General features: G+C 58.2%; 1 protein-coding gene across 2 annotated transcripts in view; it reads right to left on the bottom strand.

The window, feature by feature from the left end:
* Positions 1–4,438: 4,438 nt before the first annotated feature.
* N4BP1 (NEDD4 binding protein 1) overlaps positions 4,439–27,506 on the bottom strand; it is a 32,839-nt gene continuing 9,771 nt past the window's right edge. The window contains exons 2-7 of one of the 2 annotated variants that reach the window (XM_037066369.1): positions 19,355–21,051; positions 13,976–14,106; positions 12,326–12,422; positions 10,255–10,362; positions 7,076–7,183; positions 4,439–5,595 (exon numbers count right to left, since the gene is read on the bottom strand). In XM_037066369.1, coding sequence (XP_036922264.1) covers positions 5,247–5,595; positions 7,076–7,183; positions 10,255–10,362; positions 12,326–12,422; positions 13,976–14,106; positions 19,355–21,051 — 2,490 coding nt within the window. In that variant the 3' untranslated portion in view covers positions 4,439–5,246. The remainder of the gene's footprint in view (positions 5,596–7,075; positions 7,184–10,254; positions 10,363–12,325; positions 12,423–13,975; positions 14,107–19,354; positions 21,052–27,506) is intronic. The other variant, XM_037066370.1, reaches the window with a different exon arrangement.

The raw sequence follows: 27,506 nt of genomic DNA, 5'->3' as shown, positions 1-27,506 counted from the left end.
GACCCCAGACCGGGTTTCAGGCTGCAGCCTGGAAGGCTGGCTCCCAGGGGACCTGGTGGGGGGCGGTGGCGGGGGAGGGAAGCCCCAGGGGCCCCAGTCTATGGCTGGGCACCCTGCCGGAGGAGCTGATCCACTGAGCCCCAAGGCCCCCGGGCGTCCAGCTCCGGCACCGGCAGTGGGCACTTCCGCCGTTTCTGGGCAGATCCCAGTTCGCCCAGGCTCAGTTTCTCCAGCCACTGCCACCAGTGCTGCGGCCGGTCCACTCTCCTTTTAAAAACTTTTATTTGGCGGTTTGAGAGCGAGGGAGGGGGAGAGAAGTGCCGATGTGTTGCTCCACTTACTTCAGCACTCCCTGGTTGCTCCCTGTGTGTGCCCTGACAGGGGATTGAACCCACAGCCGCGGTGTATCGGGACAGCGCTCCAGCCGTCTGAGCCACCTGGCCAGGGCCCCACTTCCTCCTTTTAAAAATGTGCCCTTGCCCCTGCCCCTGCCCCAGCAACAGGGCTGGACGCGGGCCCCTGGACAGTGCAGGAAGGTGGGGTGCTGGGAGCTTTCTCCCCTCGCTTCCCTCTGCCCAGCAGGCTGACATCCTGGACCAGGTATGGGCCTCGGTTCTGCTCGTGGTTCAGGGCAGGAGGTCATCTTAGGCGCCATTCTGTCTTCTAAGTCACCTGTGGGGCAGTGTGCCTCTCGGGGAGGTGGCACAGCCTTTGGAAGTCAACACCTTAGTCCTGGACACAGATGCGTGGTCTTGGGGCCCCGAGGTCTTGGAGGTCCCAGCGGGGACCTGAGGGGCGTGCTGAGTGCAGGGTGGCTGGGATCAGCCTTTGTGCGTATGGCAATGCCCTCCACGCTGCCTGGGCTTCCCTGGCCCTGCTGAGGCTCCTGGGTTGTCGGCAGGGACAGAGGGCTGCGTCCAGAATCTGGCCATGTGTCTGCAGACTGGTCAGGAGGGACGTGGGAGGACCCATGACCAGTGACAGTGAGGCAGGGGCTGTCAGGAACCACACCAGGCGCTGCCTGAGTGAACACACCACACCCCGGGGCAGCAGGCGCCTTCGCACCCCATCCCCCACGGTCCGGGACATGGAAGGGTGGAAAGGGCTAAGTGCACACGGACAGGCCTGGTCTCGCCCATCGTGGGGACTGAGCCAAGAGTCACATCAGGGAGTCTTAGAGACACAACGTGCAGCAGAAGCAGGGACACGCAGGGTGGGTGGTGGCAGGAGCTGGCCAGCGTGAGGGTGGGCTGGAGCACCCCGGGGGACGTTTCTTCCTTAGGAGCGGTGGGGGCTTACACCACTCCCTGCCTGGGGCGGACATCCCCAAGTCCACAGGTCCCCGGGGTCTCCCTACAGAGACCACCAGCCCTAGGATTTCTCTGCCCAGTCGAGGGCAGGGATACGGGTCTTCCCGACTTCTGGTTCCCAGGGCCGCACGCCCAGCCTGAATCAGGCTGAGGAGGAAGAGTAGTCTATCAGGAGGAGGCACCAGGACAGCAGGGGAGGGCGACAGGGCACCAGGCTTCCGTGGTGACAGGGACATGGGCGTGACAGCCCCCCCCGGCTCCCACTGCAAGAGCAGCAGCTCTGCCTGGCCTTCATCAGGACAGGTGTCAGCCCCTGGCCAACCCGGGTGCCCAGGGCCTGGCTCAGCCTGTCTGACACCCACCCCCGGGCCAGACCTGTGCTGGAGCCTTGGAGAAGGGAAGAGGGAGGCAGGGAGGCAGGCAGGCACCCACCCACGGCCCACCACAGCGGAGCAGCGGGCAGATGGGCGCAGCTGCTGACAGCGTGGTCCCGAGGGTCCCCTGGGCCTGCCAGACGCTCTCAAAAAGGCACCATCCCCCAAGTGAGTGGAGCAATGTTTATTGAGCACCTGGGTGCAAGGCACGAGGTGCCGTGGAAACACAAGGAATGAACACAGGCGTCCTTGCCCGCGAGGAGCTCACAGTCTAGAGAGGGGGGCAAGAGGCGGGACAATCAGCTGCGGTGACCCAGCGCTGCAGCGGGGGCGTCGCGAGCAGAGCGGAGGGGAACACGGGGCCAGGAGCCCACAGGTAACGGAGCGTGTGTGCGTGGCGCGTGGGGAAGTGCGCAAAGTGGGTGGACAAGTGTGGCTCCGAGGTGGGCAGCCCAGGAGGCCGAGCTCAGGGGTGCCTGAAGGGTTGCCCTAGTCTCGAGCCACTGACAACCACCGACCAGGAGGAAGGAGTTTCTGGAAGGTACACAGAGCAGTGCTGTGGAGTCCGGGAGGCTGAGAGGGCAGGGGTGGACGAGGGGACCCGGGGCCGGGTGGGTGGAAAGGAAGAGGGAGGCAGAGGAGGGCAGAGGGTCTGCAGGTGAGTCTAGGATGTCCCAGGGCTCCAGGGAGAGCTAGAAACGCACTCCAAAGGCAGAGAGGGACAGTGGAATTGGGGGGAAGCACTGATCCCTTGGGGCGACGCTGGTTTCTCAAAACGTGGCCCACGAACCACCTGCACAGGCGTCCCCGGGGAGGCTGCAGAAGCCGCAGGACTCCGGCCCCCCCGCCCCCGGAGCCACCACGTAAACCTCCGCAGTGCCCAGGGATCTGCATGGCCAGAAGCAAGGTCAGAGGGCACCGCAGGTCACACGGAGAGGAAGGTCAGTGGTGTCAAGTGCGTGGTCACTGAGTGTGGACGCTGAGGACGGGCAGAGGTGACCCTCCGCCACAAGCGGATGCAGATGGCAGCTGCTGCCGGGGGGCGGCCAACCTGCACACTGAGGAGCGAGGCACGGGGCGGGAAGGGGAAATGGCAGTGAACGAAGACGGTGCCCAGAGGAAGTCAGGTTACCCGACTTTAAAAGGTCTGAGGCCCGCGGAGAACGAGGCAGCAGCAGGTGAAGCAGCGAGTCAGGGTAACTGAGCAAACTGGTCGGGAGGCGACAGGAACGAGACCAGAAAGGAGACAAGGTGGCGAGGCCACGGACCGGCCAGGGAAGGGCTGCCCAGAGGCCGACCTGTCTCGGGGTGCGGGGAGGCAGGCTGGGACCCGGGGGAGTGCCTGGGTTTCCAGGTGCAGATGGGACTGTGCTGGGGCCGCAGCCGGGCAGGGCAGACCCCTCCTCCGCTCACAAACCCCGAGGGCTGCACGGGCCGACCCCCAGCGACACGGCCAGGACACAGGTGAGCTGGCCAGAGCACGGTGAGCAGCCACCTAGGACCGCCTGGTGCCTCCTCACTGGTCTAGCTGACGGCCCCCAGGGTCTCGAACCCAGGCTAACAAAGGTTGGCCCATCTCCTCCCAGAGGAGAGGCCTGGGGCCTGGGGCGAAGGTGGGCACCACCACCCGCTCACTCTTGGACCTGACGACCCGAGCAGTGGACGGTGTCCACTGGAGAGCAGCGGCCGCGACCAGCAGAACGGGGAGCCACTGCACACAGGAGCCTGTGCGGACAGGGGCTGGGACAGACCGAGGTGGGTGCGCCACCGAGAAACAATCGTGAGCTCAATGAGTGTCAAGGAGGCCAAGAACGAGAGGAGGTGAAGATTGAGGTTTTAAGTACTAAATTTAACTACACTTGATGAACTTCAGAAGGTCCTGTGAATCATGCTTCCTGTTATGATTTATCAAGATAAGGAATTAATGCTTTTCCGTACTCCTCTCGCTTAGCCGTCTGCACCCACCTTCCCACAGGAAGGGGCAGGCAGGGCTCTCATAAACAATTCATAGCTCCAAGGTCAAAGGTCGGAGCCTGCCCAGCCCCCCTGCAGGCAGGCCTGCGGCTGTGCCTTGGCAACTGGGGCCGGGCCGCCGTCTGAGTCCTTCTCTGGAAAAGAACTTCTGGATCAGCAGGGCTGCCAAGCCAAACCTTGACCCTGAAGGTCAGAGTCACAACAACACAGCCCCAGACCTCCCACCTGAAGCAGCTGTGCCCACCTGAAGCCCCTTCCTGGCCCACCCCAGACACTCTACCTCCTGGCCCATGGCTGGGCAACTTGGGCACCTGCCCCGGAGCAGAAGCTGCCGCCGGCTCCACATCGGCGTGCTGAAGGCATCCAAGCGAAAAAAACCAATGGAAGTAAAAAATCTATCCACCTGGAGGGAGCACCCAGGGAGGCACTGGGGGCAAACCAGCCCCCAGCGGTGGTTGCTGGGGCCGGGAGAGCTCTGGTCCACAGGGCGGGCAGGACACGGACTGTGAGCGGCCTGGCGAGAGGACAGGTATGAAGTACAAAGCCCTTTAAGGTCCGGAGAAGAGAGAGGATGTTTGAACAGCCTGCCCAGAAGAACTTCACGGCACAGAGTCTGGGTAACACTGAGAACGGGACGCTAAGACACAGCGGCGCCAAGGGGCTCACGGGAGGGGTGGCGCGCGAGGACACCAGAGACGGACCTGGGGGTCAGGCGCCCACGGAAGCTACTAAAGCTATTTACTGGCTGGGGTCATTTTGAAAATAGAAAACCATTTTTTGGCAAAGCTGCACAAAGTTCCCATGGGTTGTCTCCCATGGCTGTGGACACAAGATGACCGTAACAACAGGGCCGTTGACCCAACTTCCTCACTGCCCACTGTTATCTTCTGAGGCTAAGAGCCGACCTCTAGAGTCAGGTCAGGGGAGCAGGCCCAGCCCCACAGTGCTGGGTGGGACCACAGAGGCCCCACCCCCTGTGCGGGTGGTGGGGGAGAGGGGTGGCACTCCTGGAGCCTGAGAGCCCTGGTGTCGCCCCACCGTGCCCCACAACTGGGCATGAGGTGCCATCTAGTGGCACCCAGGCCACACTCACCATCCGCTCGGGTGAAGGACCCCATGGGAACAAAACTGACTCTTACTGACTCTGATTCTGGGGGAGGGGAGGGGAGGGGACGCCCATACTTCCTGTTAGTGGGCGGGACATAGTCATTGCAAGAAAATATACTTTAAGAGGTCCTGCTTTCCCTAAGAAAGCAGGTCTTCTTCTTTTTTTTTTTTATTTAAAAAGGCTAATTATATCCATTTGTCAATATTTTCAGCTTTAAGGAAAATAGTTTAAAAAACATAAAAATGTCAATACACTCAAGAGTAACTGCTATTAAACAGTTCTGAACAGGCAGAAAACGTAGACTTTCCTTTTACAGAAAATGTTAAATCTGTAATAGCAGCATAATTTATATGTAGAAAAAAGCTGGCTTTGAAAACCCAGGGTGTTGACACGGACACCTGTTTTCTTCTGTGAATGACAACACACCCACCGGGAGCTGGCTCTTCACACGGCTGCCCCCGCCTCGGCCGCGCGCCGGCCTCAGTCCAACACCATGGCCGAGAGCGCGTTCAGGTCTTTCATGTACGGGTGGGCCGCCAGGATCTGGTCGATCTTCAGCCGCTGCTCCGAGTCCGGGAAGATCTTGAGCAGGGCCTCTCGCAGCTCGCTGGTCTCGGCCGAGGACCTCCGGGCCGGCATGGGCAGGCTCTGTGGGAGGCCGGGCAGGGGCGGGAAGCGGGGCTGCTGAGGAAGCCAGTGGCTGGGCGGGGGGCCCTGACCCCGTGCTGGAGGCTGGTGGCTGGTGCTGGCTGCCGGGGCGCCCGGGCCTCTGAAGCTGGGGTCAAACACGCCCACGTTCGGCAGGGCGGTGAGCAGGGGCTGCATGTCTCTGCGAACAGAAGCGAGTCCAGTGAGTGGGGCTGTAGGACCGACGGGAGACCCTCGAGCTGCCCCCTGATGTCCGAGGAGCCGACACAGGGAGCGGCAGCTCCTCACGAGCCACCCCAGCCGCAGTCTGGCTGTGCACCCCAGCGCACCAGCAGCACCAGGGCACCCCAGACAGACGGGTGTTGGGGCTCTTCTGGACACTGATTCTGTACGAGGCGCGGCTGGACAGGCCTCAGACAGGGACCCCTGTGGGCAGACAGATGGTAGCCCCCCCACCCAATCAGGGGCTGCTCCCTCAACCTGAGCTCTGGACCAGGTGTCAGCGCCCACACCCTGTGCGCACATGGGCATGTGACGAACTTCCTAATGGGCTCCTAACAGCTGTGAAGAGCCAATAGGTGAGCAGCAGGGCTGGCCCAGCCACCGGCAGGCCTGGGTTGGGAGAGGAGCCAGAGAGCATGCCCTCCATTAGCTCTGACCCAGGAGCCTGAGGTCCCGCAAGCCTTGGGTCTCAAATCTCTGCGGCGGGTTTCAAGGTAGGACGTTGGGAAGGGAACAGGGCACTGGTGTCCAGTGGGCTGGGAACGGCTGCCACTCTCTCTATGCGGGGACAGAAGCAGGGCCTCTGGGCACTACGCCTCGTCCACACAGGAACTCCAACAGGAGGTGACTGAAAAGACCAGAAGGCGGAACTGCACTGGTCCCCCCATGGACACCCCTGGGCCCCAATGCAAGCCTAGAACCAGAAAGGGTCTTGCCCCGTGAATGGCAATGCCCCCAACAGGTGCCCCTGCCCTGCAAGCCGGGGTTGTGGCTGGCAAACACCGGAAGGGTGGTCTGTTTCGGTTCTAATGACAGAGGCGGGTGCTGGGTTACAGGGCCCGCTGATCAGGCAGAGGGTACGCTGCCGGGAGCGAGGTCCACCGCCGGAGCGTGCTGGGGAGAGAAGCGACACTAACATCGAGTCGAAAACAAAACAAAAATCCATACAACAAACCCAAACCACACAAAGAAAATGGCAAGCTCCAAATCAGTTTCAGAAATATCCAGAACACTGGCTTCTCCATTCAGAGGGTGGGAAGTCACAGGTGGCCCCTCAGGTGGTGGTTCACAGCGAAGGGCTGTGCGTGTGATCATGGGGAGACACCCAGGTGCACAGGCTGAGTCTCAGTGGCCTTGCTAACAAGTGACCATCAGCCAAACCTGCTTTGTTTTCTCAGACCCAGAGGGAAGGCCTGGCCCCCAGCCCTCCCAGGGTTAGAACCAAAAAGATCAAAATCGACAGGACCACAAACGAAGGTTCGGTCTTTTGAGAGTGTTTGCTCGATTAGTTTCCACGTACACAGCACCAGCACTAACTATCTAAGACCATTTTTTAAAAAATAAAAGGCCGTGTCCGGTCCCCAGAGACAGTGCCTGCACAAGAAGAGCAGAGAGAACAGCGAAGGGGTCTGCACGCAGCACCCGGGACAGGACGCTACCTGAGGGGCACGTCCTTCCGGAGAAAGTCTTCCAGCCGCGGCCCGCTTCTTCCCAGGGGGTCGTCGGGGACCATGAAGATGTCCCCCACGAAGGTGTACTGGAGCAGCCTGCAACAGAGGACGGCAGGGCTGGGGGGATGCCGAGCTCCGACCGCAGCCCCGCTGGGCACGTGTAGCCATCGGCGTCCTAAGTGACAGGCACCTACGAAGTCACAGGGCTGCTTAGCTGCCCACGGAGCAAAAGCAGACCCACGTCCCTTTTAATCTCTCCTCAGATGCCCAGGAGAGTGAGGAACCCGCCTGAGCCTGGGAAGCGAGTGGCCTGTCAGCGTGACTCCCAGCCCCACGGACGAAGCTCAGGACACGAAGGGCGCAGCACAGGGCCCGATTTTGGACGGACGTGTCCCGGGGCCGAAAACCGCCCTGGGACAGCCTACAGGAAGTTACCGCTGGTGGTGAGTGAGCGGCAGGTAGTCAGCCAGTAGCTCGGGAGAGCCGCCCAGTGGGCGCGCACTCCCGACTGGGACGGGGGGGCTCTGATCGTCCTCCGCCAGACGCCACTACCCGTCAACGCAGTCGTCTCTTCCTGGTGGGCTCTGCCCCTGCACCTCTTCCTGCCCCCTCTAGTGTGCATTCTTTGCAAGCAGCTCACGTCTTCCCTCTCCCAACCTAACGTGTAAAAGCGCCCTAACCCCAGGGCAGGGGCTGCTGTCCTCTCCCCACAGCCCTGCTGCTGGCAGTTCAGACTCCATGCAGCTGGCCAGGGCCCCTTTCTGGTGAGCAGAGGCGCAATAAGCCCTTGCTTTCAGAACAGCTTTTGGCCACGAAAGTTTTTTAGCGTATCCATTGGCAAACCCATGCGACAGCCTTTTAAAAAAGGAAGACAGTATGATACCTGAAGAAACAGAATCTCAGGTCAGCTGAGTGTAACTTATCAAGCCTGGAAAAATGTAAGGAAACCCAAGTCCAAGTGCGCCTCTGTCATGCACATTCGGATTTCTGCCTTCTCTGGTGGGTTTGGAGAGCAGTCACTTGGTGTGCGAACGGGCCTCCACGCACTCAACGCACCTGCATGTGCGTGCACACAGACGAGCAGGTGTACACAGACCAGCGCGTGTGCGCAGATGAGTGCCGAGCGCGTGCACACAGACCAGGGTCCAGAAAGCACGGACAGCGAGCCCGGGGCAGAGACCCAACAGAAACCAGTCCTGGGAGACTGACTACTGGCTTGTTAGCCGTGCCCAGAGGTCAGAGACCAATTCTCAGTTCAGCTACCGAGGGCTTTTTAACATTGCATGGGTGAAAATGCATCCAGTAATTAACTCTTACCTGAACACTGAGAGCAAAACGTCATTTTTGTATAATTCCCTTGTGATTAGCAAAATATAAATATCAGACACGAGGCAACCGTGGGACCCACTGGGCGACCACCCAGGCGTGCTGGCTCGCACGCACCTGGCGCCATGCTCATTCACACTCTCAAGGCCGACACACGTGCTCAGCCTGGCATGCCGCGGACCCTGTGTTTGGTTGTCAGTCACTGGTCATCTGGACCTTCATCCTGGAGGCCCGAGCGCCTGGATCCTTAGGCAGCTAGGAACGTCCAGGGCATCAGCAACAGTAACAGACTCGGGGCCGTGCACGCTCAGCCCTGACTGTGCTTTAGATGGCATTCCAGCACGTTCTCAGTGTGGAGGGTTAACCTGAGGACGAAGAGCCCGAGGAAGCACTGGGTGATAAACAGCAGCACCGCCCCCTCCCCGCCGAGGGGCCCTCTGCACAGCACCCCAGTTGTTATCAAACCCGAACAGGATACTATGGTTTTAAGAACCATGCATTCTGGTCACTCAGGAGCCAAAACACAGCTCTCACAGAGCTGTGGTCTTCACCCCTGAGTCCTGGCTCACAGCTTGGACACCCTCCACACGTCCCAGGTGTGGAGTGCGAGAGGGTGCTTTGTAATAGTGATGAGGTGACATTTGGAAGCGCCGCAGGTGAAGGCTGGCTGCCAGGGGCATCTCCTCACGGGGAGCAGGGATGGAGGTGCCATCAGGCAACCTGCTCCTGGAGTTCCCACAGGCCCCCAAGGGGGTGGTGTCCCCAGAGCTTCTGGACTGGGGACCATGGGAGGGCACAGTGACAGGGGGGTGCTCGGAGGGGCCTGGAAGCCCCCACCCCTCCGAATGCCCTGCCCTGCGCACGGCTTCCCCTGGCTGTTCCTGAGTCACGTGCTTTTACAATAAACAGGCCATCTGATGCCCTGGCTGGTGTGGCTCAGTGGACTGACTGAGTGTTGGCCTACAAACCAAAAGGTCACTGGTTCAATTCCCAGTCAGGGGACTCGCCTGGGTTGTGGCCCAGGTCCCTCATGGGGGGCACTTGAGAGGCAACCAGTTGATGTTTCACTCCCTCTTTCTCCCTCCCTCCCCTCTAAAAATAAACGAATAAAATCCGAGTTTCGTGGGCCACCCCATGAAGGGGCTGTGGGACCCCCCACCTACAGCTGGTTGGTCAACAGTGCAGGTGACAATGTGGACCTGCAACTGGCATTCTGAGCTGCAGAGGGCCTTTGGCACCTGGCTGGTGAGAAGCCTGGGCTGGCGACGGGTCTGAATGTGTGTGTTTGTGGGGAGGGAGGGGAAACCCTAGCTGTGGGGTCCAATGCTCCCTCTCGGTGGTTGGTATCTCAATGGGGTATCACATGCCATGCTGGTGTCTGAGACTGTGTGCTGATGTGGGGGGACCCCGCTGCACACCCCCCACACTGGAGTCAGACCCGGGAACCCAGCTCGCTCATGGCCGAGTCAAGCACGGGGGCCTGGGGGCTTGCTGAAGCCTCCCTCAGCAGGTCTCCCTGGAGGCCGTTTCTGCTGCGTCCGCAGCCAGCAGCAGAGTTGATGGCGCAAACACAGAGGGTGTGTCCTGCCTCCTGACAGGGCCACTGGCCCCTGGGCAGGCAGCCTCGGCACCACAGCATTCACCCTGCACCTGCTGGCTCCGCTGATGGGTGCCGGTCCTGCTACTTGGCCGGAGGGACAGGACATCCTGTGGGGTTGGGCACTCCGGTGTCCCCACCTTGCTCTCTGCAGGGCCAAGGTGAGCACAGAACAAACACAAAGCAAACACAGCCACAGCAGACAGTGAAACCATCCCAGCAAGGACAAAGAAGAAACTGCTACCTTTTCGTAATAATTTCCCTCCAGGAGACGGACTCAGTCACGAACTCTCTGAAGTTGTCATTCGTTACAATGATGCCACCAGTCTTGTCCGCCAAGTGCAGCAGAAACCTGCGGAGACAGGAGAGAGGTGACCGTGGGCAGGGGACTGCACCGTACGAAAACACGGGGCCCTCCTCGCAGGGGCACCGAGTGCTCAGCCATGGCCAGGCGCCATGCCGGTCAGGCCGTCAGCCGCAGGCCAGCCGGAAATGTGGAACACCTCTGAAATCGCCAGCACGGTTAGGAACGGAGACCCGGTTCTCATACTGCATTTACACGTCTTCCCGAAACTCCGTCTCACCGTCAGTGGTGGTGGTCAAAGGACGCGGGGGCCTGAGCACTGCAGGGGCTGGCGCTGAGGCCGGCTGCGTGGCTGCCAGCCCCGCGGGCCCCCTTCCCACAGGCTCCCCTCTTCTGCCCTGGCTGAAGACGACATGTCCAGAGCTCCCAGTTTGTCTTCTGAGTTACTGATTCACTCAAATGCAGTTTATGAAAAGATACACACCCTGGCTGGTGTGGCTCAGTGGACTGATCGCGGGCCTGTGAACCAAAGGACTGTGGTTCGATTCCCACTCAGGGCACATGCCTGGGTTGCAGGCCAGGTCCCAACAGGGGACGCACAAGAGGCAACCATACATTGATGTTTCTCTCACACTCTCTTTCCCTTGCCCTCTAAAGATAAATAAGTAAAATCTTAAAAAATAAAATAGAGGAGTTAAAGAACAAGAAAACAAGAGTCATCCGTTTCAGAGACCTGAGCAAACCTTGGAAAGTAAACAGGATTCAGCACTTTGGACTGATTAGTGAGGACTTCACGAGTTGCTTCTAACTGGCGAGGGTGGTGAGTGGCGACGTTTGCCCAGAGGAGGCGAGGACGTCGGCCCCGCCACCGTGTGCACGTGCGGCAGGGCAGGACCTGTGCTCCTGTCCGCTCCAGGCCCAGGGAGCCACAGCAACCAGGACTGAGTCTGAGGGCTGGGCCCCGCCAGCCAGGGGCAGGCACTGCAGTTGGGGAGCGGTCCTGAGGCCCCCCAGGCCAGGCCCTCGAGCCCTGCTGCCCACACTGCCACCTGAGCCCCCAGGGCCCGCCCCCCGCAGGTCCCTCGGCTTCCTCTGGTGCTACTTGGAGGCTGGGGCTGTGGAGAGAAGCCCCTGGCCCTCCTGCTGGACAAATGTGGGCAGTCCTCGCCAAGCCCCCAATCCCGCCAAGCCCCCTTTCTCACCCACCGGACTGCCACCCACTAGCTTGGGTTCCAAGCTAAACTCAGTCCCCAGTGGGGGGCGTGCTCGGGGGCGGGGAACACCAAGGCAAACCTGCTAGGGCTGTAAGTGGCACAGGCCAAAGGCACACAAAGAGGTGACTGCAGGACAGGCAGCCACCACTCAGGTGTCTGCGGATATTGCAGGCTTCTTCCTGCTGCCTCGGCCCCCGACAGGGTGGGGAACTGGTCTGCGTGCCACTGGTCACGTCTGGACTCCGCTACAGGTCGGAAGCTGCTCAGGACAGGGAGTGCGTCTGAATCATGCGTCCCGGGGGCGCTGCCCGGCCCTTGGCGAGGCTTTTAGAGGCAGATGTAAAGGGTCTGGGGGCTGGACGGGCACTTGCTTTCTAAGCGACACACCAGCCTGCAGACGCCCCCGCCCCGTCAGCCGAGGCCTCCTCCCACTGCTCGGAGGGGACACTGGGGGCCCAGGCAGAAGGACCGCGCCTGAGCACCAAGAAAGCTGAGACAAAACAGGTTACTTTTAGCATGCACCAAAAGACTGTGAATTCAATACCTGCTTTTCCTCATGGGTTCCCAGTCGTGTTTTATTTCAAAAGACCGACAAATTCTAACAGCTCATCTAAAACGTTCCTGCACCCGTACAGCGGAGATGAGTAAATGTGCAACATTAACGACCAGTCGTATGCAGATTCTCCGCCCCCACCGAGTGCAGCGAGCCCCTTCAGGATGGGGGTCCGGATGACGTGCCCCAGGAGCGGGCGGCTCCTCCCTCCCCGCCCACCTCAGAAGGAAAGTGGCCTTCATACCTGTCGTCATGGGAAGCAATTCTCTCTCCAAAGACCATCCGAGCGGGAGTCAGAGACAATATTCCAAGCTCCTGGAGCTGGGTTAAGAAGTGCTGCTCTGTTTACGGAACAAGTTGGATACACGTTCAGAAAAGGACTGTCTCCCCGCCGTTCAAGTAAATGAATGCACCCCGAATGTTTCACGTGGAGCGTGCTGGGGACCCTGTGTTTCTGCCGACTCGGGCAGACTCTACGTCACTAACGCACGGGAGGAAGAGTCAAGCACATAATGTGCTAAGGCAGATGCAATGTAGAAACGGACAAGCAATTTTTGAACATAAAAAAGTTCAGCTCATCTGCTTCTTAAATGAACCAGAGTGAGCCACAAACCTGTAAGTGATGAGCCCTACTATCAAGGACTTTTGGACAGCGATGTGACAAGCAACATCGGACGAGGGTGACGGCCAAGGCCCGCTGTCTTGCTGCTCTGCTGGGACCCCAGCAAGGCCTGCAGGGTCCCCACCAAGAGCTAGTCACAGTCCCCCTCCGGCTGCCACCCCAGCCACTCAGTCACTGGTGCGAACACTGGCTGATTCTCACAGGGGTGTCCTGACAGAGGGAAGGGGGGGCCAGAGCCACCGTCCAGAAGACCAGTCGCGGGGGCAAAAAGGCAGCCGATGCTCAGGGCCTGAGACCCTGTCCCTGCTGTACCACAAGGGTGCTCAGCGTGGGTTCGTGCGCCTGCGCCGACACAGGGCTTCACCGTCCCGGCCACGCGCAATGCACCGGGCCCACCAGACTAGCCCAGGGCTGATGGGCAGAAGTGACTCCGGATCGCGGGTCTGCCCCGCCCACCGGCACCTGCTGGGTGGGCAGCTGCCCCTCGGGGAGCACGGGCCGAGTGGGACTTCCCGGTCAGTGTGGTGGGCAGGTCCTGCCCTCTCCTGCCTCCCGCCTCCCAATCTGCTGCTCCTCCCTGGGCACTGGGGTCCTCTGGGGGTAGCTGCCCGAAAGCCCTCCCCCGGGGCTTCCCACCAGAGCCTGGGCAACAGACCACCTCGAGTTTCTCCCAAGCCCGAATTTCACGATTCACAGTCAGTCCAAGCCTGTGTGTGTGGCCTGTAGGTCGGCTGTGTAGGACCATGTGATTCGCAGAAATAATTTATATCAGCGATTAAGCAGACCATTAAAAAGACATCCTATTTCAATGGGTTCCAAATTTATCAAGTGACCATTTTCAAAAATAATACTGAAAAAAGCATGATGGAAAAAAGTAAGTTTTTTTTTTTTAAAAAAGGGAGAGATCTGACTTGACGTACTACAGAACTGGACACCTGAAACCCAAAGATTTTTTTTACTAAGCAGTGTTGCCCCAGGAAATTCACTGAAACAAGGGCAGAAACCCAGTTTAATGGAAGGATAAAGGTCACAAGGTCTCAGGAAAGCTTTGGGGCACTCCGGTGTGACTCCCCGCGGAGGTGGCTGGGGTGGCTGTGCCCCGTGCCTGAGCGCCCCTCCTGCCGTCCCCTCCCTGGTGGTTTTTCCCAGGTGCAACACACCTGCCACTTCACTTTCAAAGCTGCTGCCTGTGCCACAGAAGGTGTGCGCTGCAGTTACAAGCCCACTCACCAAACACCGACCCAGAAACCCAGGGCAGTCGGCTCGCCTCACCTGTGACGTTGGGGTCGCGCCTCGTCCTCCACTGAGGGACGAACACAGTGATGTTCCTGTTCCCGAGTTTCCAGAAGTACTCGACTGCGATGGCGATCCCGCGGCAGGAGAAGAACCTTTTCAGGCCGTGGCTGTGGGGGCAACGAGACTGCTCAAGGGGGGCGGGGGCGCCTGCCGCTTGTCCCCTGCACTCCTTACTTCTGATTTTTAGACAAAGGGCCCACTGTACAGCTCTCTGCCTGGTCCCTGGACTCCGATCCGGAACCTTCCATGAATTCTACTATGACACCTGTCACTGAGGCCGAGGTAGCTGTTGAGCACCACAGGGCTGGGCGTCCTGCTGTGGAGGGCTCTGTGCCCCTTTCTGGGGATCGCAAGGCACAGGGGTGAGGCTGAGATGAAAGGCCTGGGGCCCCGGCAGGGCACCCCATGGAAGGACAGACCCCGGCGGCAGGACAAGAAAGCAGACCAGCGGCAGAGGAGGGCGTTCCCTGCCAGCCACGTGGCTGACCGGCTCTCCGGGCCATGTAGCCATGGCGACGGGAAAAGGTTCGCCCTAACAGGTGGTGAACAACTCCTGGCAGAGGGGATAAAAATGCCCTCGGCCGGCCCAAAGTCTGGTAACGAATTTTAAAAGAAACAAAAAATATTTACATTTTATTTTCTGGCAGTTAAGTAAAAGTGAAGATTGAAAAAATGTTTGAAGTTTTGCCAGTGGCAACCCGTTTGCTGACCCGTGAGATGAGAAAGAAACCACCCTCAACTGCACTGCTCCAGCCCCACGGGCAGAACGCACCTCCCCTGGGTCCACTGTCACCTGTGTGCCCAGGACATTAAGCCCTGCGCCTCCAGGCCTGGCTCCCCTCCCCAACCGGGTGGATCTGTCCCTCCCCCGGAAGACCTGCCCCTTGAGCTCGCGGGCCCACCCAGCCCCAGCTCCCGTTGGACTGGCCCTGAGCCGTGGCCCCAGGTCTCAGACAGGTCCAGTGTCTGGCTGCCCCACACACCTGACTAGTCAGAAGGGATCTGGCCACCAGCCCCTGTGCGTCACCACACCTTGACACGGGCCTAGGGGTCCCGCCTTTCCTCAGCCTGCTCTCCTGCAGCAGCCCCCACACCTGCCCTGCTCCTCCCCACAAGGGGCTTAGGACTCCCCCCAATGCCTTCCTGCCCCGTGCCCCCGAGACACGGAACCTGGGGAGGCAGTGCACTGGCAGCCCGGCGAGTAATCAGGAGGCAAAGCCCGGGAGGCACGGAGCCACTTGCCCAGGCTGTGCTGCCAGAGGGCGGGTGAGCGGGCGACCGACTCGGCCCCCTGCCCCCCCCCAGGGCCCTTCCTGGGCCCCCACAGTGGGACTGCCCCCGCGGATCTGCGTTCTCATGGAGGAGGAGTGGGCTGGACGCGCGGCAAACATCGAGCGTCCAGAAGGGCCCCTTGGAAGTGCTGTTTAGAGGCTGGAGCCCACTGTGCCCCAGCAAGTCCCGGAGGAGAGACCTCACCAGGCTGGGCACTCCCAGGCCACGCATGGTGCCCCCGAGAAGGCCCAGCGGTCTGCGCACCCAGAGGCGTCAAAAATAGGGCAAGAATGTAGCAACGTGACATTTGTTATAGGAAAACGAACTGGAGGTAGTTTTTGTAGACAGAAAGGGTCTCTTTTTTTAATCCTTTAAAGGATAAGTCACTCTAATGGCATCACAGCCAGGACAGGCCTAGAGGTGATGCCGCGACAGCCTGATGACACCAAGTCACTTGTGGTGCCCTGAAACATCTCTAGCGAAAAACACAGACATCCACCCAAAATACAACCCCGGGAGAAAACCGAGTGCACCCAAACGGCGGTCCGCACCACACTGGAGAGGGTCCGTCCTGCCCCAGCCCCTGCCGTAGCGGTCAGGGAAGCCCAGCCAGAGAGGTGCGCGGGCACTCCCAGGCCCGGCCGCAGACACACGGGCACCAGGCCAAGCGGCCAGGCAGCGCCCCGCCCCTGCCGCCGCACCAGCGGGACACGTCACACATCGGCGGTTGTTTCCCACCCCAGAGCAGGCAAGTCACCCAGAAGGAGGGGTGTGCGAAGCGAGAAGGTGGGTGACAGATGACAGAGAACTGATAAAAGCTGATGACAGTCACAGAACCAGACCGGGCATGTGGGGAAATAGTAAAAATCTCTTTCTGAATTACCCAGGAAAGAGGAATTTCCTTCTACGGCTCCCACTTCAATAAAAACAGCCCTGGAACTCTGGCCCAGAAAGACGCGCAGGAAAAACGGGTAAAGTGCACAGTTCCACACGAGAAGGGGCACCTCAGCTACGTGGGACACTGCCTGCCCTCCTGGACAAGGCCCCCCTGTGGCAGTGCCAGCCCACCCGCGTCCAGGGCGAACCAGCCACTCTCGAGGCCTGGCTGCTCACCGCAAGCAGCTTCCACTTACTCAGCCTCTGACTCACTCACGGCGACGAGGGGAAAACCCGGCCCAGACCCGTCTGATCAGCAGTGCTCTGCGGGGCGCGCAAGGTTTTCTCACACGTGTGCGAGCTGCAGACCCTGAGCTCGCAGGCAAAGAGACAAGGGGAGGCCAGGGCTGGGTGGGCCTGGGGCGCGCTGGGGTGGGGTTCCAAGAACCTCTTGCTTAAGGACTCCGGTTTCCGTTTCAACCACTTCCCCAGTGACGGGGCCAGACACTCGAGCTGGCTCAGCGGGCCCAGGCCTGGGACCCCACCCTGCCCTGTGTCACACCATGGACGAGGTCTTTAGGCCATTTTTTTTAGCCCATTTATACACCCCTCCTTCATGGCATGTAACTCACAGGTAATCTTTACCTCACCAAACTGTTGTGAGGTTTATGTTTTAAAAGATTAAGTATGGTACGTCACACAAGAGTTTCGGCTTCAAGATCCCAAACACTTGCTGAATTAAATATATGGCCTTAGTTACACTTTAATCTAAAATGATCATTGAAAAAGCAGCTAGAATTGCAAAGGGTAAGTGGGTGGTGAAGCGTCGTTTCACAAAAGCCTGATCTTCAATAACTTCCTCCTCGCTCCATTCACTCCACAGGCTGCAACCGCCCAGGTGCCCGCCCACGCTCCGTGGAATGGACAGTGCGAAGGACAGTCACGCTTCACACCGAAACAACTAATTTAGAGTAAGGGTTAATTTCTTTCCACTTTTACAGAGTTTGAGTGAGGTATACACAGCAAAACAATCATTTCTGAAGTGAACAGCTCGGCAGCATTCAGTACATTCACCAGTTTGCAAAACCACCACTTACATCTTGTTCCAAAACATCTCATCACTGCAAAATGAAACCCCACACCCAACGAGCAGTTTCTTTCCAGAGTAAGTTAATTTTAATTACTGATATTCTCAAGTCAATCTACATCAAACTGCAAATCTGTTTTCTTTGTAAAAGTGGTGCTTTTAAACTTAAACATCTGTGAATTCAAAGAAAACCGACAGCCTTGAAAAATAATCAGCTCTCACAAAAACGACACCAGTCAGCTCGCGGCCACCCTCCCGGCACTGGTTCAGAGGCTGTCCGGGACGCTGCTGCGCCCGTGGGTGCCAGGCCACACGAGGAGGGGGGCGGTCCCCGGACTGGGGGAGGGAGACACTGTGGCCCAGGGGACAAGTGTGCAGACTGCCCCAAAGCCCAGCAGCCACCCCACTAGGAGACAGTGACTGCTCCAAAACGGCTGTGAGAAGAGCGTCACGGTCACCATCGACTCTGTGTCACCTGTATTCCTTCTTCTGGGAGCAGACTTGGGACGTCTCCCCACATGCAGAAGGTGAAGAAGGGGGTCATGGTCACTCCCAACCAGGACCTACACGCTCCATCGCTTGGCTCTGGGGCTGGGCTCCGGCGGGGCAACCGCAACTGCCTCGTGCCCTTGCCGTGGGGGCTGTGCCCCCGAGGAGCCACCCAAACGAGGGCGGTGACAACAAAGCAGCACTGTTTGCAAACGAAGACGGCACAATCCGTGCATTTTCACGGCACAATCCGTGCATTTTCACTGCCTCGCCTCTAACTTTAACTGGAACGTTGGCTCTTTCCTTTAGCAAAGAACAGCATCAATCACTCACTCAAAAAATAAAACTCAAAAGAACCCTTTTATTTTGTAGATGAAGTAACGTATCTGAGACAATGGCCTGGGGGGAAGGCGGCAGGTGGGGGTGGGGAGAAACTGGTAAACTGCGTCTGCGGCCAGAACTGCCCAGCTGCCGGGGTGACCGGCCAGCCGCCGGCACTCCAAGCACCCCAGCCATGGGGTTCCCTGTGCCCTGTGCTACCTTCTTGTGTAGTTATTTGAAAATGCTAACAAAAATTTAACAAAACAAATAAATAGCTAAACACATACATCTCAGTAGGAAAGCTTAGCTGCAATCTCACTGAGCAGCCCTGCGAGAGGAGGGGGTGAACGAACCTCTCAGCCGCCCCCCAAACAGACCGCAGAGCCCTCGGCGATTCAGAGACACACCGCAGCCCCTCTCATTCCGCTCCCACTCCGGCGCCCGTCTTGAAACGCAGGTCTTCTTCAAAGTCAGTGGAACGGCTGACTTTGAAGACTCGGAGGGAGACCTCCCCGGCTGGTCACTGAAATGGGTGATGAGCATGTCCTTCAGGTCAGGGAAAGGGGAGGGGAGGGGAGGGGAGGGAGGGAGGGGAGGGGAGGGGAGGGGAGAAGGCAGCAAAGGAACTCAGCAGGCAGCAAGCTGCCCCAGGCCAAGGGCTGCCACCCCCTTCTCGGCCGCCATGTTAAACCGCCCCTCATGGAAGACACCCGGCCCCCCGCAGGGGCAGGCCAGGCTGCACGGAAACCATCACTTAGCTGTTTCCACTAAAGGCAAACCCAGGAACTTCTGTGAGAGCAGAGGCCCGCAAAGGAGGGCGCACTGATGAGGCTCCTAGGGAACCAGACTGCGGGCGCGCTATCTGGGGAAGGGAGCAAAGCCCATTACTGGCATGGCCCACTCTTGGCTGGGCACCCGTGCGCTGCGGCCAGCGAGGACAGAAAATGCTTTCCGCCTTCAGCGGCACTCGTGCCCTGACCCCAGCGGCGTTCCCGGTATCAGGAACCTAGGGATTCTCCCATGTCTACACTGCACAGCACGGGGTGACACCACGTGGAAAGACGAATTGGCTGTCATCTCCTGCTTCCAGAAGCGTGGGCTCCCCAGGGTAGAGCGAAGTGCGCAACTCTAGAAGATGGGACGACCCAGCTCTCCCAGCCAGCTGCTCCCCCGCCGCGCCCCAGCCCCAGGCAAGGCCACAGACCCACCAAGCAGACACACAGCACACAGTTCCTACAAATGTGTGCAATTCTGGGACGCAGCCGGGGGCCCAACTGGAGACTGCCACAGGACTGGCAGAGTGCACTCACGTAATTGCGACGTTGCTCCCGTCTATGACGATGTGCTTCAGATCTGTCCTTCCTGGCTCGTTTTTTAACTCCAGCTTGTAGGGCACCTTCAGAGTATCTCGAAACCTCTGAACGCCGGTAACCGAGCAGTCAATGTGATTGGAAGTCCCCTCCAGCCTCGCGTCAGCAGCCGAGGGGCACAGCGGGGGCCGCAGCACTGGCGGGGGGAAGGGCTGAGAGCCGGCCTTGGACTGAGGAGAGCCGCAGAGGCTGGGGCGGCCCTCAGGGGCGGACTTCAGAGGAGTGGGCAGCAAGGGCTCTCCCTGCTGCCGCAGGCCGTTTTCAGGAAAAGCGGGAATTCTGGACTGGTGACCTGGCATCCCTCTCGAAACAAAGCTGACTTCTTTGGGACTCAGAGGGGCGACAGAGGGTGCAGGGCCATCTGTTTCAAGGTCCACGTGCCCCGGATAGCTCTGATGCGAGCCCCAGGGGTCTTGTCTCGGTTCCCCCGGCGCTGTTCTGAAAGTGTTCACTTTGCAGTTGGAGGTGCACAGTTTCGATTCGACTTTGGGTGGAGACCGGGGAGACCTGTGCGTCGCGCTCTGCTGCGTGTGGGCCTGTGTTTTCTTCGGGGCCGAATCCGTTGTGAGCTCGTTCGTGCTGCTGCCAAAGCCCTTACCTCTGGCTCTGCTGGTCTCTGGAGACACCGTGCCTGATGGAAACTCTCTGTCTTCTTGGAACCTTTTATTTTCTTTTTCAATTTCCTCGAGGAGCAGCAACGGCTCGGTGGACGGCCCGTACTCCCGAATGACCTTCTCGACGATTTCCTGGGAATAGCCCATGGTCTTGAAGAAGTTGACCAGGATACTATGCTCCATTTCCTCAGTAGTGTCCTTCCCATCTGGCCCCACAAGGTCAGGGTCAGCAGGCGAGTTGGACAGGTCGACAGCCCCACTCCCAGCCAAGGCCTTGCCGTCCTGTAGGAGCTCCGCCTCCTGCGCGCTTTCCAGAGAAAACTGTTTCTTCGTGTGCCTTTCTTCGGAGTCAGAGGACCGCCTTTTGTGACACACCCGGCCTTTGCAAAGCGCCTCTGCATCGGGGGTCAGGCCATTTATCGGGACAAAAAGCTCATCCCCTGTGCCAGACAAGACGTTGTCCATTTGCTTTGTGAGCTCGGTCACAGGGGACCCAGCCTTCTTCCTCGCCTCCTGCTGCAGGACTGCCCCATCTGCGGCGGTGGTGTGCGGCCCCGGGGCAGCGCCCTGCAAAGACTCTGCCTGCTCGGAGTCCTGGGCTGCGTGGGCGCCGGCGTGGTCTCCCATTTCAAAGAGGCCGTCCTCCCCCTGTGTGAGGGTCAGCAGCTCCTTCTTCAGGGCGGGGGGCAGCAGCAGCAGGTCCATTGTGTAGCTGTCTGCACGGGCTTCCACAAACTGCTTGAACTCCCTTTTCACCTCTGACTCTTTCTGACCGCTGGGCAGGCTCTCGTTGCTCTCGAAGAGCTTTACGAACTGCTGGACGTGGCTCCGGGCCATGACCACAGCTTCCGCGCTGCCTCGGATGCCAAGGAGACCCGTGTCCAGAACGCAGAGGTCGGCACAGGTGTCCTGGATCAAGCTCTTCAGAAACAGGCTCTGCGCCCCGACAAAAATGCAGTGCATGGCCTTGGGGTAGCATTCTCTCTCTTCCAGTTCCGGTTCACAGATTCCTTTAATATATTCCTGCAAGGGAAGAAATCAGATCAGTACAACACAGACTATGTTACACGTGTAATTACAAATGTCAAGTTGTACAAAGTCAAAACAGGGTGTCCAACTCGTGGGCCCAGGCCAGCTGTGCACATGGCCCAACCCAAAATTGGAAATTTACTTAAAACACCACGGGATTCTTTGGTGGTTACGTGTCCCAATGCATTTCACGTGTGGTCCGAGAAGACTCTTCTTCCGGTGTGGCCCAGAGACGCCAAAGGTCGGGTGCCTCTGGTCAAAAGCACGTGGGAAAAGGGCCATGCGCTACACAAAGAACTTAAAGGAACATGCACAAGTTGCTAGCTGCTTTACGGACACTGGAAACGCTGATCTGAGCCCAGAGGCAGGTGGTGCGTTCAGCGGTGCGTCTTGCAAGGTGCTCTCAGGGCTGGCGGAGCCGGGGGCGGAGGGGAGAACTCCGGGGCTGGACTCACTCACACTCAGAAAGAACAGACACCTCTGCTCACTACTTGTCATTTATTTCCACTGTGACGTACTCAGGAGATAAGATAACCAAGTCAAACAAATTACTCCAGAACAAACCCTGACTTCTGCTTCACTGTTATCATTAGTTTCCAAATAAAACATTGATTTATTGAAGACATTAAAAAAAGAAAAAAGATTAATTTAGCAAAAAGTTTTTCTAGCTGCCTGGAACAGGGTATAACCTAGGTAACTTGATGTCTGTTTTCTAAGAAAGACCAGACTGTTTAAATACAGTCCTGCACATGAAGAACCAGAGAATCCTGGACCGTACAGTGTTCTCGGACGTGGCGTCGGGGTTTCTGGTGAGATCTCGTACTGAAGGGCCTGAATGCGGCCTGGAAGGGAACTGTGCTCTCCAGGAGTGTGTGTGAATCAAGCAAGCACGTGCTGCGCGCACACAGACAGTGGAACACACTCTGCTAGTAACTCGGCGGCTGGAACCAGTCCCTGGCTCCAGCCCCCGCATCTGTGAGAGACAGGAGGGCGGTGCAGTCCTCTATGGCGGGATTCCACGAAACGACTTGTGCGAAGTTCTGACAATAGTGTCTTACACACCGGAGCCGCTTACTAAACTAAGTAACACTGCCACACTGACGTCATCAGTGAACATTTTCTGAACAGGAATGTGTAAGGAATGAGCCCGGATGCCTGACCCCACCTCAGAATTAGGGTAACGCTCCCGAAAATGGTGCCACGTAAAGTCCAGCAAGGGCGGCGTGGTCACTGTGAGGCTTTCCCACCGTGACGGCCACACGTCTCTGGGGGAAGGGACACAGAAGTGCACACACTCTCCTTGCTCACACACCCACAACTACAAAAGCCACACAAGGAGACCGAACACCAGGAACCTGAGAAAGACATCCCAGAGGGGACGCTTAGCCACGACCCGCTCCCCTGTGTCCTCCTGGACAGCCCTGGGATGTCGGGGGCTGCCGAAGAGTGAGGATGACGCGTGCCGCACACGGAGAGCAGTTTGCTCTTTTCCTGGCGCAGCCAGTGCATCGAACACCGAGCACCGGCACCGATCAGCCCTCTACCGTGGACGGGCTGGCAGCCTTCACTACTGATGTGGGCGTCTCGCAACACCTCCCAACGGACATCTTGCTGCCCACCGCTTGTCTGAACCTACCCACGTCTAAATCGTGGTTTGACGTTTTTAAAAAGTTTATTTTGAAAACATTGTAGGTTCACAGGAAGTTACAAAGAGAATACATGAAAATTCTGTGTCCTCTTCACCATTTCCTCCTATCGTGGCGTCTGACTTGGTCATGGTCCACTTTCGACGAGGGACTCCGCCTCGACATAGTGTGTGCAGCTGGTTCTGTCCATTCCACCCCACGCGTGCGTGTAGATTCCTGAAATACCACTTCGACCGTGTGTGCAGCTGGTTCTGTCCATTCCACCCCACGCGTGCGTGTAGATTCCTGAAATACCACTTCGACCAAGACGCAGAGTTACCCCGCCTCCACGAAGGCTTCCTCCAAGTCACCCCTCCACAGTCCCGTTCGCCCCGCTTCACCCACCGCCCGGCCTCCCTGCAGTCACCCATCTGCTTCTGCCATCACGCCTTCGTGACTTCAAGGACGTTACGTGGCAGACGGTATGGCACACACTGCTGAGGTTGGCCCTCTCATCCCACACGCCGCTCCTGAAACCCACCCGCACCGCCGCACACGCCCACAGTGCGCTCCCGCCACCCCTGGGTGCTGCTCCCGGACGTGGACGGACTTCAGGGTTTGCACTGTCTCCCCACCGTGGGGTGCTTCGGTCGTGCCTGGATGGGGCTTTTACGCATCAAGCTGTGGCAAACGGTCACATACTGGGTGTTAGTGGACTTCCTGTCACTTCTCTGGGGTTAACATCCCTGAGGGCAACAGCTGGTCACATGGTAAATGTGTGTCTGGTTTCCTGAAATGGCCGTGGCCGTGTTCTGCAACAGCTGCACCCGGTACGGGCCCACCAGCACAGTGGGAGGGCCAGTCCCCCCCCCTGCCGGCGCCTAGCACTGTCGCCACGGCACTGCCCCTCGTCCACGGCTCGCCGTGGGCCACTCCAGCCACCTGCAGTCAACCTGCACGGCTCCGTGCCCTCCGGTCACCGGGAGTGCGGGACCCTCCTACCCATGGTGGCACCACGAGGCGGCCAGCAGCAGCCGCGCACACACTCAGGTCACCCGCTCACTCCACCCTGCCACGCAGGCACGTGCCATCTGCACCATCACAGGAAGGGGGGGTGTTTTGAGAGAGACCACATTCGCAGAGTTCTCGTTACAGACCATTGTTACTGCGGTTCCCCTTTAGGATTGTTGCTCACCTCTTCCTGTGATGAACTTGTCAGTTAAGCTTCGAGGCAGGCACGCACGCGTGTCATGCATGAAGGAGAAAACAGCGCAGCAGGTCCTCGGGCCGCGCCACCGCACCCCGCTCCACTCTGTCACACGGTCGGTGAGGTGCCAGAGGAAGGCAGCTGTCATTTATCCGAACCAGGCTGGGGTGCAGCTGGTTTTGTCCTGCACAGTCTCACTCGCAGCAGCTGTTTTCAGCTACTTCAGCTGCTTTGCCCTTCCACACAAACTTGACAGATGGCCTTGCTCCGCTGTCCTGTTGAACATGCGCACTGACCTCAGGCCCACTGCCACCTGCTAGGTCCCCTGACACATGAACGGGGTGTGTCCCCCATTTCTACGGACCGTGTCCTCTTTCGTCACCGTTCATGCCTTCAAGCGGGCGAGTCCTGCACACATCTCAGTCCTACAGGCTGGCACCCCACTCCAGGGGCGGCTGGACGCGGCACCGCTGCGCTGATTCTAGTTTATGCGTGTTCCCTGTGAGTAAATGCATGCACAACTGACTCTGTGTAACAATCACGCATCTGGTGACCTCGCCGACCTCCTTCTAGTTCCAGCATTCTGTTCTTGCAGATTCCTTGGGATTTTCTACTCGGATGAGTACGTCGTCCACACTTGCGTTTCCTGGTCTATGAGCCCTCTATTCTATTTCCTGCCTTCTTGCGCTAGTCAGCTTTTTCACTCTGCGCCGGTAAGTCGGGGGGACGCAGGCACGCTCAACTTGCTGTTTGCCACCGGGGGGAGAAAGCCTCCAGTCGGATGCCACCAAGCACATCAGATTTCAGGCGGACGTCCTCTACTGCGCTGAGGAAGTCGCCCGGTACGCCGCTTTTCCGGGAGCGCAAACTTGGATGGACGCTGAAACTCGCTAGACACTCACTGCACCCGCCAGCGCAATCGTGGGGTTCGCTTCCTTCATTTGTTCCCATGGGTTACACTGATGACGCCTGAACCCCGAGCCAGCCTTGTGCCCCTGGGACAACTGCCACATGGCCACGAGGCATAACTCTTTTATGCACCGATGAAGCACACCTGCAAACCTGTCACGAACTTCCTCATCCTTTGCACCTCTGGTCATGAAAGCTTGGTCTGTCGTTATTCTCTGCTTTGCTCTGTCTGTCTGGCTTCAGTGGCAGGATCATCCTGATGACGAATGAGGGGAGGAGGAGGAGGAAGTGCGCTCTCTTCCCTCGCCCCCTCCAACGGCACTGGCCTCTCCGTGCCCCCCCCCCCGCCCTCTGTAACTCGAAGCCCCGCGGGTGCAGACTGCAGAAGGCCGCCATTCCCAGGGCTCCTTCAGCTGTGGCCTCTTTCCTCCCTGCCTTGCCCCTCCGGTCACAGGGGTCTCACGCATTACATGTGTGTACATCTGAAATCCCATCAGACAATGTTATAAAACTCACTTTCAACAATTAACTCATTTTCAAGAACTTGAGAGGCGAAGTCATCTATTATACCCAGCCAGATGTTTATCACTTCTGCCTAAAGAACGGCCCTTAGCAACTCTTGGAGCAGGCCACTGGCAGTGAGTGACTTCTCTTCAGTAGGAGGGTGCTTTATCCTGCTTCATTTCATTTTCATTCTTGAAGGATAACCTCACTGGACAGAGAATTTCTGGTCAACGGTTCTCTTTTCCCGGCACTCCCAAACGTGGTGCTACTGCCTTGGCCTGCGTGGTCTCTGACGGCAATCTGAACTCACCCTCACTGCTGTTCTCGCCCACGCGGCTTCTCCCCAGATGCTTCCTTCCACGGTTTTTAACTGCCTTCCGTTCTCAGCAGCGTGGTTAAGGTGCATCTGGCCGGGAAACTCTCCGAGTTTATTGTGTGTGTTCGCTGGGCCTCGAGGCAGGATGCTTGGGTCTCCTGCTGACTTGGGAAGTCTTCAGCCATTGCCCCTGCAAACGCTCCCACCGCGCCCCCCCCACCCCTTGCCCAGATGAGACGGCTTCCACGGTGCTGTCTCCACACTCACCGACTCCCCCGTCATCTCCATGTTAAAGTCCAGCCCATGCAGGGGGTTATTTATTTAGAGCACTCCATTGTTCAGTTCTAGCCTTTCCATGTGGTTCCTCTAATTCTTTGCCAAAACTTTCTATCAGTTTCGACGATTGCCTGTTGGAGAATTTTCGTCACGGACACTAACGTCTTAGATAAATCAACATCTCTATCATCTTGGCGGTGGGGTCTGCTGTCTTCCTCACGAGAATGAATGTTTCCCTGGTCCTTCATATACCATGTAACGCTGTGTCACAGCCATCGGGAACTCAAGGAGACTCTGGTCCTGACCGAGTCCTGCGATGGGTGTTGAGTCCCCTATTCCAGTAGGGGACTGGCCTGGACAAGGCGACAAGTGGCCGGCAGAGACCCCAGCGTAAGCCTGGTTTTCAAATGCCCGAGATGCTGTCTGGGTCTGTCCTCCGTGCGCCATGGACTCAACAGCAGTGCTAGGTGGTCCGGGAAGAACGGCGCAATGCGCTCACAATTCTCAGAGAAAATGGCGTTCGGTCTGTGACCCCACACCCTCCACAACCCATATCAAGTACAGGGCGGCACAAGGACACGTGTAGACATGCCAAGGCCTGGGAAAATTAGTCCCGCAGACTCATTCCTTGAGAAACTAGTTTAAGACAAAGGCACCGAAAAATAGGGGAGATGACTTAGTAAATCTGACCCCAGTGTGGCAAACAGAAGTCCAAAGACCACAGCCGTGCAGTGACAAGCTGGACACCCAGCCACCTGGGGCGGGAAAGGGGCCGGAGAGGCCTTCTCCCAGCCAAGGGGCTCCGTGAACGGCGGGCAGAAAGGAACCTTCGTACAACGGGTGTGTTCAAATCTATTTTCACAAGTATATGAGAATTCCAGGAAAAATTAAAAGCTATACCAGAAGGAAAACATAATGTAGTACAGTATTGGGCTTTGTTGTATTGATATAAGTCATTTACATAGAAACTGTTTCTTGCTTAGCAATGGCAAAAGGAAACAGCCCTGGCTGGTGGGCTCAGTGGATTGAGCGCCAGCCCGTGAACCAAAGGGTCACAGTTGGATTCCCTGTCTAGGACACACGCCGGAGCTACGGGCCAGGTCCCCAGTAAGGGGCACTCGAGAGGCAACCACACATTGATGTTTCTCTCCCTCTCTTTCTCCTTCCCTTCCCTAAAAATAAATACATAAAATCTTCAAAATGAAAAAAGGAAGGAAAAAAAAACTGAATTGGTCTTTGTCCATTCAGGCTGTTACAACAAACACCACAGACCGAGTGGCTCAAAGACAACAGAAATGTGTTTCTCCCAGTTTTGAGGTGGGAAGCCCTACACCAGGGGGCCAAAGTCAGGGGGCCCCTCCTGCAGGCAGCAGACATCCTGCTTGCCATCGCACGGTGGAAGGGACACAGGCGCTCTCTGGCCTCTCTCCACAGGGCACTGCGACCCAATCACTCCCAAAGGCCCTGCTTGCTCACGTCACTGTGCCAGGGCTTCAGTGTGTAAACCCTGAGGGGACACACACAGTCAGCCCCCACATACTGGGAGCTTGGGGGACTTTCTGCGTGCCACCTAACTTAAGTGAATGACGCCTAAACTAGGTAAGAAATAGCA

This window comes from Sturnira hondurensis, unplaced genomic scaffold (genome assembly GCF_014824575.4).
Source record: "Sturnira hondurensis isolate 20B ecotype Veracruz unplaced genomic scaffold, ASM1482457v3 Scaffold0016617, whole genome shotgun sequence".
In the NCBI taxonomy this organism is placed as follows: Eukaryota; Metazoa; Chordata; class Mammalia; order Chiroptera; family Phyllostomidae; genus Sturnira; species Sturnira hondurensis.
Note: the sequence above shows the minus strand (reverse complement) of the source record. Positions and strands in the feature narration are given on the sequence as shown.